The sequence below is a fragment of the Schistocerca serialis genome, chromosome 1 (assembly GCF_023864345.2).
Source record: "Schistocerca serialis cubense isolate TAMUIC-IGC-003099 chromosome 1, iqSchSeri2.2, whole genome shotgun sequence".
NCBI classification, from domain to species: Eukaryota; Metazoa; Arthropoda; class Insecta; order Orthoptera; family Acrididae; genus Schistocerca; species Schistocerca serialis.
The window spans coordinates 544,226,593-544,240,130 of NC_064638.1; the positions used below are offsets into that span (position 1 = coordinate 544,226,593).

The following is a 13,538-nucleotide window of genomic DNA, read 5'->3' on the forward strand; positions in this document are numbered from 1 at the left end:
TCACCTACTAAAGTCCAGTCACAAGCATCCCCCATCCCACAAAAGACAGGACTATCTGTGAAATCAGTCATGTGATCTACAAGCTAATCTGCAACGACTGTGCTGCACTCTACATGGGAATGACAACCAACAAGCTTTCTGTCTGCATGTATGGCCACAGACAAACTGTGGCCAAGAAACAACTTGACCCCCTACTGCTGAGCACACCACCCAAAATGACATTCTTCATTTCAATGACTGCTTCACAGCCTGTGCTATCTGCATCCTTGCAATATATCCTACTTTCACGTAACCTTCCTGGCCTCAGCCTTCATTAGTTGTAGCCTTAACCCATCTAGCCCCTTCTCTGTTCCCATCCAGCACCACACAGCTCTCTGTTCCAGCAATGCACACCGCCTTTTACTTCTCTCCTTTTCTGCTACTCCACCTCTCTGCCCCTCCCTCAGTCTAGCCTGCCGACTGTACCTAACTGCCCTACCCTCTCTCCACCTTGTCCCTACACACACTCTCAGCAGCACTTTACTGTCCCCCACTCCCACCCTGCCATCCCTCCCCCTCCCCACCTCAGCCTCCACCTTATCCCCACCCAGTTGCCTCTCCCCACTATACTGTGGGTAGCAACTATCCTTTTCATAATATTGCTACTTTTCTTAAAACCAGGTAGCCTTTACCTTCTGAATATTCTTCTGTTCTTTAAATGATATATATTTATTCCATCTTTCTCTTCTTTAACAGTGCCACTGGTTTAGTCAGAGCATTACATACCACGGTACAATGGTGCACTGAGATCAATAACCTCCTGATATATGAATGGCTTCTGTCCTTCAGGAAATCCATGTTCTGTATTCAGGTTCTTCAGTTTGTCAAGTATCAATGCCAAGTCTGTTGGCCAAATATGTTTTGCAGCATCAATTCTAGAGATGCAAAAATAGTGATAAATACATCAGGAAATGAAACATCATGTTCAGTGTCATCATCAGTGAGATCCACCTGGAATGTGGAATGAGTCAAAAACATACATTATCACAGAAATGCTGCTATGGTGAACTATTTCCACAGCTTACACTGCAAAGAGTGATGGCTTTATACAGGTGTAATTGTATTTCCAAACATGCTTCCAGTAGTATGCTAGACACTTTAAAACCTGTAAATAAGTATCTTACATTACTAAAGTGCGCATCATTTATGTTGGCGGCCGAGTTTAGGTTCGTTCTGCGCATCTGACATCACAAAACACAGTCAGCCAATGAACAGGGAACGACGTTGCCAGACTTTGACTGCAGTGCAGAGCTGTCTTCAGTTTTATAAACGTTCAGTCATAAATAAAGTAACAGAACAAAAGCAATGTCTTGATAGCAGACTTTCTTTTATACTGCTTTTTCGCAATAAAGAACAGCGGTAATTGTTTATTTCCTATTGTACTTCGACGAAGCGTGAGTAATTCATAGTTATACCAACAGTGTTTGTCAGTATTGTGCGTGACGTATTAGAGTCCTCATGGCATCCTGTAGACGGATGTGAAAGGTTATGAGTTCAAACCGTGAGTGGTGCTTAATATTTTCATTATTTAAAAACAATATCGAAGTGCCTTACTTCACGAATTATATTCGTTTGAATGCAATTTTTTGACATTTCTAATGCTTTGTCTCTTCATTAACCCTTTCGCTGCTGCAGACATGTGCTCCCCGCATTCCACGCTGTGGGCGATTTTGTCATCACTGCACTGCTCGCCTGTGCAGACACGTGGTGTTCCCACTGCTTTGACACGCTTATCATTCGATTTCACAAAAACTATTTGGCCCAAAAATTTGATTTTTACACGTCTTCTTGACTGATACCTTCCCCCCATAAATGACTTAATTTTGTTTCGCTGTTCAACGCAGTTATTATGCAGCATTAAATGTAGTAAACCATTGCACGAAATTTTGAAGAGTTTGCAGAGGTAGAAGTCCATAGCGTATACTTTCCGTATGGTTGATTTTAGTTGCCATAATGTTGAGAATGAAATGTGGACAAGATACCTAAATTTCATATAAAATTTACTGTATAGCAATATCTCATTTAATTTAAGTACCACATAGGTCTCGTATGTAATATTGAGAAATATTCCGTCTTTCGCGACTGTAATAAAAGTTTTATTTACACTGGACGTGTTTGGCTTTATTTTAAAGCACTTCAATCAATGAAAGGTATGGCACATACACAATGGTACTCATGTTCTCTTTCTTGTTTTTGTTCCACAGTCGCAGTTTTACCAATGGTACTGAAATATATTCCTCTTCTGCAACTGTAATAAGCGACTTATTTAGACCAGACGCGTTTTTCTCTTTTGAAGCGTCTTCAGTGGACAGTATTTTGTCTCCTCCATTGCCAAGTCACCTTTCATAGTTTTGTGCTGCGGTAACACAATATTCAATGTTTGTGTTGGCTGATCAGTGTTTTAGCAAATAAATGATGTTTGTGTGTGCCACACACAAAAATTATATTTGACATAGCTCAGAGCACTTCACTGATAGACGGTATATTCAAGTCCTAATGTTTTTGTAAGTCCACAGTTTTGTTTAATGTGTTTTGTCTACTTCCTTTTGATTGATTGAAGTGCTTTAAAATAAAGCCAAACGTGCTCAGTGTAAATAAAACTCTTGTTACAGTTGTGAAAGACGGAATATTTCTCAATATTACATATGACAACTATGTGGTACTTAAATGAGATATTGTTATACAGTAAATTTTATATGAAATTTAGGTATCTTGTCCACATTTCATTCTCAACATTGTGGCAGCTAAAATCGACCATAAGGAAAGTATACTCTATGGACTTTTACCTCTGCAAACTCTTCAAAATTTCGTGCAAAGGTTTACTATATTTAATGCTGCATAATAACTGCATTGAACATCGAAACAAAATTAAGTCATTTATGGGGGGAAGGTATCAGTCAAGAAGATGTGTAAAAATCTAATTTTTGGGCCAAATAATTTTTGTGAAATCGAATGATAAGAGTGTCAAAGCAGTCGGAACACGATGTGTCTGCACAGGCGAGCAGTGCAGTGACAAAATCGCGCACAGCGTGGAATGCAGGGAGCACGTCTTTGTAGCAGCGAAAGGGTTAATGCGGCCGTGGTGGCTTTACTTCATGAACTGCGTGCTCCCCCCTAAACGTAAGCTTGCCAACTATGCTATACTTTGGTGCTGCTTCTATTGGCGCGTGCGTCGTGTGCAACTGGCACCGCAGCAATCTCCCGCGTCTGGGCGGGCATGTGCGAGCCGCCAAGATAAAAGAATTCAACTATAGTAGAAAAGCAACCAGTATTGAATTTCTGAGCTTGTTTATTGCTATATATGCATATTGAATGAGTATGTGTGAGATTAAAAATCCAAAAAGTAGACGTTCAGTCCTTACTTGACTAGGAGTTTTCCTCTAATTGCTTCATTCTCTTCTGGCCATGCTTTGTTTGAGTGGAAAATGTGAAGCTGTTTCATGGATTCCTTCTCAAACTGCAACTGAATGGGTCAAGAATTTGTTTCTAAATAAGCCCTCCAGAACTGGTCAACACCAGTCAATGGTATTCCACTTCATTGTACCAAATACACAAAGAACTGCACGGTCATACCTCTGACCCCGCATGAAAAGATCTTGGCATTTCTTTCCACACCCACTAATGGAAGACCAGGATTCAGTTTCCAGCCAGAAATATAGTATACTGGCCATAAATTGACATCAATATTGAAAATCAATATTGAAAACTTTGCCAGGGTGTGCCTAAAGTGAGCAACACATCATGTGGCATTCCCACAGCTTTTACACTCTGGTCAGGGCCAGTTTGAGAACATTATTCTACACAAGTGACTTATCATTTGGCACTCCTCTCCACCCCCCTCCTCCCTTCCACCCCTTTCCTTCACAGACATTCACTCATTTTAATTTCTGCTACTAACTGTCATATACTTCACTCAGTTCAGTGCCACAGGCAGCAGCTTGTGTTGCTTGTGGTTAAAACCAGCTCCGATTATGACCAGATCCTTATCTGATCTTGGAAGGGACTGCACTCTGACTTTGCAGGACCATTTCTCAAGCATAGATTATTGCACTTGATCATCCTCTCTTGGATGCCCCAAAATCACTAAAATCAATCCTGAACACCATGACCCAGCCAGATCTGAAGGACAGCTATAGTTGGATCCATAAATGAAGGTGGTTCACGAATTTTGAGGCATGGATGGCGATTGCATTGTTGGTGATTCCACGTGACAGTTGAGGTATGCACATGAGCATGCTTTCCATTTGAAGAAAGCATGTATCCTGCAAATTACGTCTCTCTCTTGGTTATGCAGAATTTATCACTTACCACCACCATCAGCGATGACAACTCACAACAAATGGAATAGAAATTTACTAAACAACTTTCTACGATACTGTTTAATGCTCACATTAGCTATGACATTTACAGCAGAGTGCTCCGAACACTCACTAGCTATTGGAGAATGTGTGACATAGATTTGTAGAACGAGCCTAAACTCGTATGTTATCATTCGTGACTCCAACTATAGCAGTTCACTGGAACACTTTCATTACTGCCACACCTCTTCCCTCTTCTAGAGCAACTCAAAAAATTCTGTGTTCCTCATTGTGATGTATGTTATATGTACACTCATTACTGGGAGAGGGTGGGTAGATATTGTTTATTGGTCAAACCCTGAAGATGAAGCTGCCACTGATGGTGAAGGTTATCTAGCCACTGCTGGGACCATCATGTATCATTAAGCTAGCATGTATGAGAGGTATCATGTTCAGAGTCCCCCTCACCAGCACAGCAGGACTAAGGAGATTTGCTATAAACAGTAAATCTCACATTTCCATACACAGTTTTAACAGTAACATGCGATATAGATTATATGGATGAGCTACACAGGGCAATGATGAAAAGCTATTTTCATGAAATAGCTAATTTTTTTAGTGTTTATTGTGTTGAATGAATATGATAACAAAAAGGCATATCATACATTTCTTACATTTCCTACCCAATATAAAAATATTTTTATCAATTTTAATTATGTATACTTCAATTAAATGTTCCAGACAGAGAGTCTGTGTTTGATACAGAAAGCTGTTCCTTAATGTTTTGTCTCCAACATCTTTGGAGATAAAACTGCAGCAGTGAAGTTGCCATTTTCTCTCTCAAGATGTGAAGTTGAAATTTAGCTGAAATTTGTTGCATTTTTTAGTACATACAGTGGCAAGCTCTGTGCCTTTTTGTCTCTTTGCACAAGAGCCTCATAAATCTGGAAAAATTTCTATTTTTGTAATACTTCTAAGTATTAAGCTGGGATTAATAAAGCAGCCTGTGAAAGTCTAACACAAATCTGGAGAACATTTCAGGTTACTCTGTGTGAGTTTCCTTAGCTACTGGATGTGAAGTCAAAAGGACATGAGTTTGTTGGATCCGATGATTGAAAATGATGGTTGATTTCAACTTTGAATCAAAAATCACTGTGATTGAGAGGAAGACTTTGATATAATAAAGGAGGTTGCCACTAAGTTATCAAACAACAAAAATTACCTACATTGTGTTTCTGTTGTGGCCTATATGTTGCAAAAGTTAAAGAAGTTAGACTTCTCAATGGGCCTCAAGATTCACATTTTGAACAATTACCTTCAACTTTTTCCCTAAAGTGTGGATGATATTGGCAAAGAACATGGTGAACATTTTTCAACGAGACATCAAAGTGCTGGAAAGACAGTATAAGGGCTGCTGAAACAACTTATGTTGAGAAACTGCTGTTGGTCACTACACGACGACATGCAGCAGCTGCTTATTGGAGAAATGACAATATCAGGTGCTCTAACCCTTTTGTGGTTGAAAGGTCATATATGTCTCATTAACTTTGACTATTGACTTGAGTGCCAAGGCATATATTACCCACCTCTGGATGGTTCTCCTGTCTAGAGATGACTGTACCAAATGTGAGAAAAATTTGGGACAGAGAAGTCTAATATCAGAGAAGTCTGTCACTACTCAAGTTGACTAGCAGACACATAAGGCTGCTGAAACCTCGCTGTATCAAGTTCTGTATCAATTTTCATCATTTCTCACTTTCCAAAGATGTCTGAAGTAAGTAATTCTTCTTCTTCTTAAGTTATTAATCATTTTAGTACAAATACACTGGCAAGTATACTCAAAACTGTGTTACTTTGTATGTGAAATGAAATTAGTAGGACACATGTGTCCCAGCACACTTTATTTATAAAATTATTTGTAGATTTGAAATGTAAGTAGATCCTGTTCTATTACTCTTTATTAATTTGGACTGAAAATAATACAGTTATAGCTTACTGTTAATGAGCTGTCATTATTTTCCAGATATTAAAAGACAATTAGATACTGGATCATCTTTTCTCACAGATGCCCCTGAAGATAGATAAGTTGAAGCTGATAATCTATAACAGACAATACTTTCACAACGAAATCATCTGGAAGTTGTATGCCACATGTCTGGTCAGAAAATCCAACACTAGATGGCAGTTCAGATGTTCACAAATAACACTGATAGCAGACTTAAATTTTTGATGTAGAGAACTCTGATGAAAGGGCTGAACATATAAACACTAAAGAGGTAGGAGGTTGAAATGAAAGTGATTATGATAATGATTGGGGCGATGATACAACATGCTTTGAAGACACTTAAAAAGCCTAAGATTTCACTAATCAGACAATGAATGTGTTTATTTTGAAAAACTTTTTCAGAAACATTGTGGAGCATGTATGTTTGCAAACAAATTTATATGCTGCTCATAAGAATTGTGTCAGATGGAAAGAAGAACCATTCCTGAACTGAAGGTGTTCACAAGCATGCCAATGGTAACTGGTATCCTTTGTCTATTGGCAGCTGACTGTTACTGAACTTCAGACTGAATGCTGAAGATGTGTTTAATATCAAATATCATGACACTGTCAAAATACAAGAAAATCACACAGAATCAGCACAGCAATGACAATAATATCATTCTTGATACAAAAACTAATAAAATGTATGACAAATTTTATTGCAGCACTGAACAAAATCTGTTTGATAGCATATGGGACGTCTTGCAGTTGACGAATCAATGGTGGCATTCAAGCAATGCACATCTCTCAAGCAATATATGCTCAAGAAGCCTATAAAAAAGGGCTATAAAATCTGGCATCTCACAGTTCCAATAGTGTTTTATTTCAAATGTTAAAATGTACACTACTATATTCGGCACCTTAATACAAGATTTCAAGAATTACCAGGTGTGTGAGTTATTAGTGCTGAAGCTGTGGCAACCACTTTTTGACACAGTGAGATTCATTGTTTCTTTTTTTTTTTTTTTTTTTTTTTTAACAACTTGCAAGATGATGAAAGGACTGAGAAACAATGGCCTTTATAGCTTTGGGACTTTAAGAGGAAACAGGAGAGGATCATCAGAATATTACCACACAAAATAGTGTTACCAAATGTGGAGAGTTTCATTTCTCTTTATGGTATGTTGTAGTTGCTGTGAAATGGCAGGACAACAAAACAGTTTGCTGCTTTCTACTTACAATCCAAAATATGTCAAATTTATTGCCAGAAAAATGAAAGATGGCTCTAAGACAACTGTGTCCTGTCCGGAAATAGTATGCAATTACAAAGACATGTTTGATCAGCTATGGGAAAGATACATGAGAGGCAGACAATATGTAAAATGGTTGTACACACTACTTTGTTTTGTTGTTGATTTGTCTGTTATTAACTCACATGTATTGTTTCAGGATGAAAAATGACAGATCAGTTGACCTTTTGTCTCAAATTAGGAAGACAACTGATTGATGGGTATTCACTCAGAAAAATTGAGGGGTTCAAATTTGCAAGCTTTTGGAGCCAGTGGCTCTTTCTTTTGGCAGAAGGATTAAACAGGAAGGAATAGATGTGAAGGAAAAGGACAAGTGAGGTTTAGGCCATGGGGAGAGTTCAGAAATGTCGTCCAGAACCCAAGGTCAGGGGAGACTTACCAGATGGGATGAGAAGGAAAGGCTCTTTCATTCTTATCCTATCCAGTAAGTCTCCCCTGACCTGAGATTCTGGGTGACTTTTCTGAACTCTCCCAATGTCCTAAATGTGCTGGTGTACACCTTCTCCAGCACACTGTTTGTCACTAGGAAACATTATGTAGTAGAGCTGAACTAGGCATGCCTATGACAAGTGAAGACCAAGACACGCCCCAGGCTACACGCTGATAACGCCCCCAGGCAGTGCGCTTATAGGTCACTGCTGCTGACTGAGCTGACTCAGTCTCTAATTATCAGTACCTCAGTATGTTGCACCAGGACTCAGTTCATATTGCACCTCAGTGTGCCGCACTGTGCTCTAGTCTTCCACAGTGATAGTTGTCGCCTCACACCTTAGCTAGCTCTAAGGGAACATTAGCCATTGCTTATAGTTGTGATATGGACATGGACAAGATTCAAGAATTAGTACAGTGCTTAAGACTGGACATAACTGAATTAAGTACTCAATTGGTTCCTGTAACAAAGTGTATTTTAACTATGCATGCATTTTGTGTAGTACTAAGAAGAAACTGGCTATCCACCTATCATACCACTCTCTCCTCATCCAGCCAGAAACCACAAAACATTACAAGAGGACACAGCCACAAGTGGCGACAAATCTGATAAACAAGTTTTGTTTGCTTTTCATGTGGTCTAAGTTGCTGCAAGGGGCTGTCGTTACATTGATTCTATTTGCTCATTTGTTCTTGTTGTTGCCTGTTATAGGAGGAGAGCATGTTATAGGAGGAGAGCTGCAGACCTAATCTATTTCTCTTTTCAGAGGGTTTGCACATTGCTTTTCTATTTGTCTTTTTATATTTTGCTATATTTTTTAGTGTTGGAATGACTACCCTGCGTCCTCCTCACCCTGCCGCTGTGCCTCAGCTGCAGACTGCTCCTGCTCTGGAACTAAATCAGATTTTTTCAGTTTTACAATCAGCAAATCACCACATTGCTGTCTACTGTACAGCAATTACTTGCTGCACAAGTTGCATCGTCTGCCCAACCAACCAACCAACAAGTGCCACCAAAGAGCAATGCACTGTTTCAGCACTTCAATGAAAAAGAAGAGAATAGCTCAAACATCTAGCCAGTTCTAGGCCCACAGTCAATTCCATCGAATTGAAGGTACTGTGAAACCTCATTATTTTCTGTCTGTCATGGGAATGCCTGTGTTTCACTTAATTAAAAAACTCTTCCATATGTCGTCTCCCAATGCACTCTCCTATGATGAAGTAGTAGGTGCATTAAGACAGTATTATGAACAGCAGATTGAGGTCATGGCAGCCAGATTTCAGTTCTTTTGCCTTAAGAAAAGGCCAGAACAGATGTACCATCAATGATACACTAACTTACAGGGCCTCACTAGGAAGTGTAAATTCAAGTGTGGTTGTGGCACCTCTTATAGTGGCATGATGATGTGTGATGTGATCACATACAATGTTTCTGATAGCAGAATTAGAGAACAGATTCCCAAGAACCATAAACATGGGCTACTTTGGCCCTAGAGTCATTCTTGGCCCGAAAGGAAAATAAAATGAAACATGTTCTATTGAGCAATTGGTGGCAGTATCTGAAATAGTTTTGGTTGGTTCTGCTAGGTGGTAGCACCAATCAAGCTGCCTGAAAGTTCAAGTGATTCTGCAGTTTGCCACCAGGATGCAGCACCACAAGTTGTGTGTTGTGTAAATATGTGGAATTTTAATCTTAAAAACTTCTTCCTGCAGAAGATGCATTTCTTCAGGAACTTCTAATGTAAGTATGTTTTCCAGAACTCTTTTTAGTTGTTTATGTCATGCTGTAGTTAGAACTCTGTGAAACACAATGTGTTTTCCCATTTTCATACATCTTTAAATCAGTTCTGGTAACCTGTAAAGTACGAACTACTTTGCTACTTTGGCCCAGCCTCTTTTTTTTTTTTTTTTGCCGAAGTAGGCTGTACTTCTATAAATCCATTATTTTTAGTATTAAAGTTCTACAAATAGCTAGCAAAATAGGCACCAGTAGTGAATATATTTTTATTGCATGTGTTTGGTTTCAGCTTGTTCAAAATGCCCTACAGCTACACACATCTTCCTGGGAGCTGAAAATATGCTGACTACAGTAACAAACATCTTTAAACTTGTTTAGAAACCATCAGATCTGGTGAAATGATACAAAGGCAGGCTGCTGAACATTTCCGAATACCCCAAAGCACTAATAAAAACAAGTTGAAGAATGCATTTTCATGTTTCCCAGGCCACCCTAAAGTATTTCTGCAAGAAGAAGAACTAGCTTTTGCTAGTCATATCGACAAAATGTGTGAATATGGTTTCCACCAGGTGAACTTGAGTTGAGGTACGTTGTAAAATCCTACCTAACTAGACAGGGAAAGACTGTACAATGTTTTTGTAACAATGTTCCATGTCGTGACTGGGTTAAGTCATTCTTAAAGAGACACCCTCAGTTGACAGTCAAGTTTTCGTCTAATGTCAAATGAAACTGAGGTCAGATTGACAAAAAAATAATATCAGAGTACACTGAGAATCTGAAAGAGGCAGTCAGTGATGTATTGCCAGATAAAATTTATAACTATGATGAAACTTGTAAGTCAAATGACCCTGGAAAGAAAAAAGTGATTTGTAGGAGAGGCTGCAAGTACCCAGAATGGATAATGAAACAGCACAAAACAAGGATGGATTGATGGTGCAACTTTTCAGGATTGGTTTTCAACTCATCTACTTCCTGTTCTAAAAAAAAAAAAGGACATTTTCCCAAGATTGTTAAAAAGGCCTTAAACAGAATAGAGTCGAATGTACAGGATAATCTTTTGGCTGGATTCAAAAATGCTGGAATCTAGCCGATCAGCAAAGAAGAGATTGTCAAGTGATTGCCATCATACAATGCTTCTGTTAACCTTGATTCAATAGGACAAACATTTATCAAACATCTTCAGGAAAACAGACAAGAAGTTGTTCAGCCGTGAACAACAAAATGTCGAAAATTGGAAGTCCCTGCAGGAAAAAGTATATCTTTAATTGAAATCCTTCAGTACCAACAAAAACAGCAGAATGAAATAGACAAAAAAAGAAAGGAAAGGAAGCTTTGAACAACAAGAAAAAATTGAAAAGGAAAAGAAGAAACTAGAAAAAAAATTAGATGGAAACAAAAAGAAAAGAAGGGGTAAAATAAAGGCAAGCCTTTCATCAACAGATGATGATGATGATGACAATTTCAGCATAGTGTCCTCATGTCACAGTGACCTGGTTTTTTCCAGCAGTGATGAAGACTCTTTTACTGTCAATGAACCAGATAAACCAATTAACTTAGATGATTCAAGACCCAGTACAAGATTCCCAGCTACAAATGTTGAAGACACAAAAGGAAGCAATGAAGACATGAAGGAACTTGTAGAAAAGGACAAATTTGTTGTTGTTTATTGGAATGGACTCCGATTCCCAGGGTTGGTGCTCTCTGTGGCAGAAGCGGAAGTGACAGTGGGCTGTATGGCACCGACTAAGAAATTTTGAAAGTGGCCCCAAGAAAAGAATATGTTATTTTACCAGTGGTGTGACATTGTAAAAGTTATTCAGCCACCAAAGCTCATAAAAAGAGGCTTTAAGGTTGATTACATTTAAACACAAAAATTCCTTTTTTGAAAGAACTTTTAAAACATTTTTTTTTTACACATTGACCTACCTATGTATTTTTAACTTGGAGTAAAATATTACTATAATCGTTAAATAATTGTTTTTAAATACCCAGGTCTTTCTTTGTCACTTGCCTTTATACCACACTTTTTCTACTGAAAAACTACCTTGGCCCAAAACTAAAAAATTAAAAGAAATGGAAAAAAATTTAGTGCAAAAGGTGTGCAGCATCTAAAATATAAGTTGTTATAGTTGTATAAAAAGGTTATCAGAACTTAAAATAAGTAAAAAATGATTTGTTTGAAGAGTAAATTGTATGAAATTGTTCAAAAGTGGGCCAAAGTAGCCTGTGTTTACAGGGAGTGTAAATTTAGTTGCAGTTGTGGCATCTTTTATAGTGACATGATGATCCGTGATGTGATCACATACAATGTTTCTCATAGCAGAATTAGAGAACAGATTCTCAAGTACTCAGATCCTTCACTCTGTCAAGTGTTGCAAATATTAGAACAATTCAATTCTGGTGCCATAGCCGCCAATAAATTTGACCAGGTCCCGATTTGTCGGGTCGAGTCGCATCTTGCTCTCGACCACCCCAATCAGCCGGCAAAACGAGCATGCACACAGACATGCAGACAGCCAAGTAAACAAGTGTAAGTCTATATAGTGAAGTCTTGCCCTCTCTGTTTTGCTCACCATAAGTGGGAACATTGCCCATCGCAAAACGTGACATGTTACTCCCTTCGAAAGTAAGGCCATGTCCAGTCAGTTTGCTTGCAATGGCAAAAGCACAAAATCCTGCCCACTCTCACAACAACAGGTCTCATGCACATTTTGTGAATACAGCATTTTTAAAACTGACTGCAGGTTCTGGCAGGAATTCAAGTAAGGTTGTGCCCTCATCTTACCCCAGTGCAGTGTGACCCCATTCCAACAAACTATTTGTAACACAATGAATTGCTGGCCTCTATGTTGAATTTCAATTGGATGCAGGTGCTTCTGTAACTCTGCCTAATTGTGCCATGTATGAACAGTTAGGCTCGAGGCACCTGGCAAAATTTGGCACACACCTCACTACAAACAACAAACAGGAAATCCCAGTTCTTGGATAGTGTAGTTTGCATGCCATTTACAAATCTCACACTAGGGCACTGAAGTTTACTGCATTGGGGAGACAGTGAAAATATTTTTGGCTTAGATTCATTTAACTAATAAATTTAACAGTTACTTTTCACATACAGCATACACCTGATTACTAAATATTACAGCTCTCAGACAGACAGGCACACAGTAATACATGACATTCTAACTCAAATATTTTTGTTCAAGAACTCTATTCTTCTCTCCCATAACACCTGAGGAATTATTTATGATAGCAAAAAGATTACCCAATAAATATTTAGCAGTTATTGATGAAATACCAGATATTATCATCAATGCAACTGCAGTATTTATGACAGAACCATTAACAGTTATTTTCAATTCATCATTCATGAGTGGCATATTCTTGGAAAATCTGAAAATGGCAAAAGTAACACCACTGTACAAGAAAGGAGACAAATATGATGCTGCAAACTTAGGCCTGTATCAGTACTGTCAGGCTGATTCTTGAAAAACTGTTTCTTAGGAGACTAACAGCCTTCCTAAATAAAGAAATGATAATACGAATTCACAACAAGGATTCAGAACTGGCAGATCAATCAGTCAGCTATTTTTACCTTCCTAGATAAAATTCTAATTGCAGTATACAATAAGCAACATATTTCTGGCATATTCCTTGATCTTAGTAGAACTTTTGATGTAACTGATCATGATATCATGTTGCAGAAGCTAAGAATTTATGTAATATGATGCCTACCA

General features: G+C 38.4%; 1 protein-coding gene across 1 annotated transcript in view; it reads right to left on the reverse strand.

The window, feature by feature from the left end:
• The window catches only part of LOC126412468 (alpha-amylase 2-like), a 125,960-nt gene that overhangs the window by 54,813 nt on the left and 57,609 nt on the right, over window positions 1-13,538 (reverse strand). Inside the window, exon 5 of the mRNA XM_050082114.1 lies at window positions 766-914. Coding sequence (XP_049938071.1) covers window positions 766-914 — 149 coding nt within the window. The remainder of the gene's footprint in view (window positions 1-765; window positions 915-13,538) is intronic.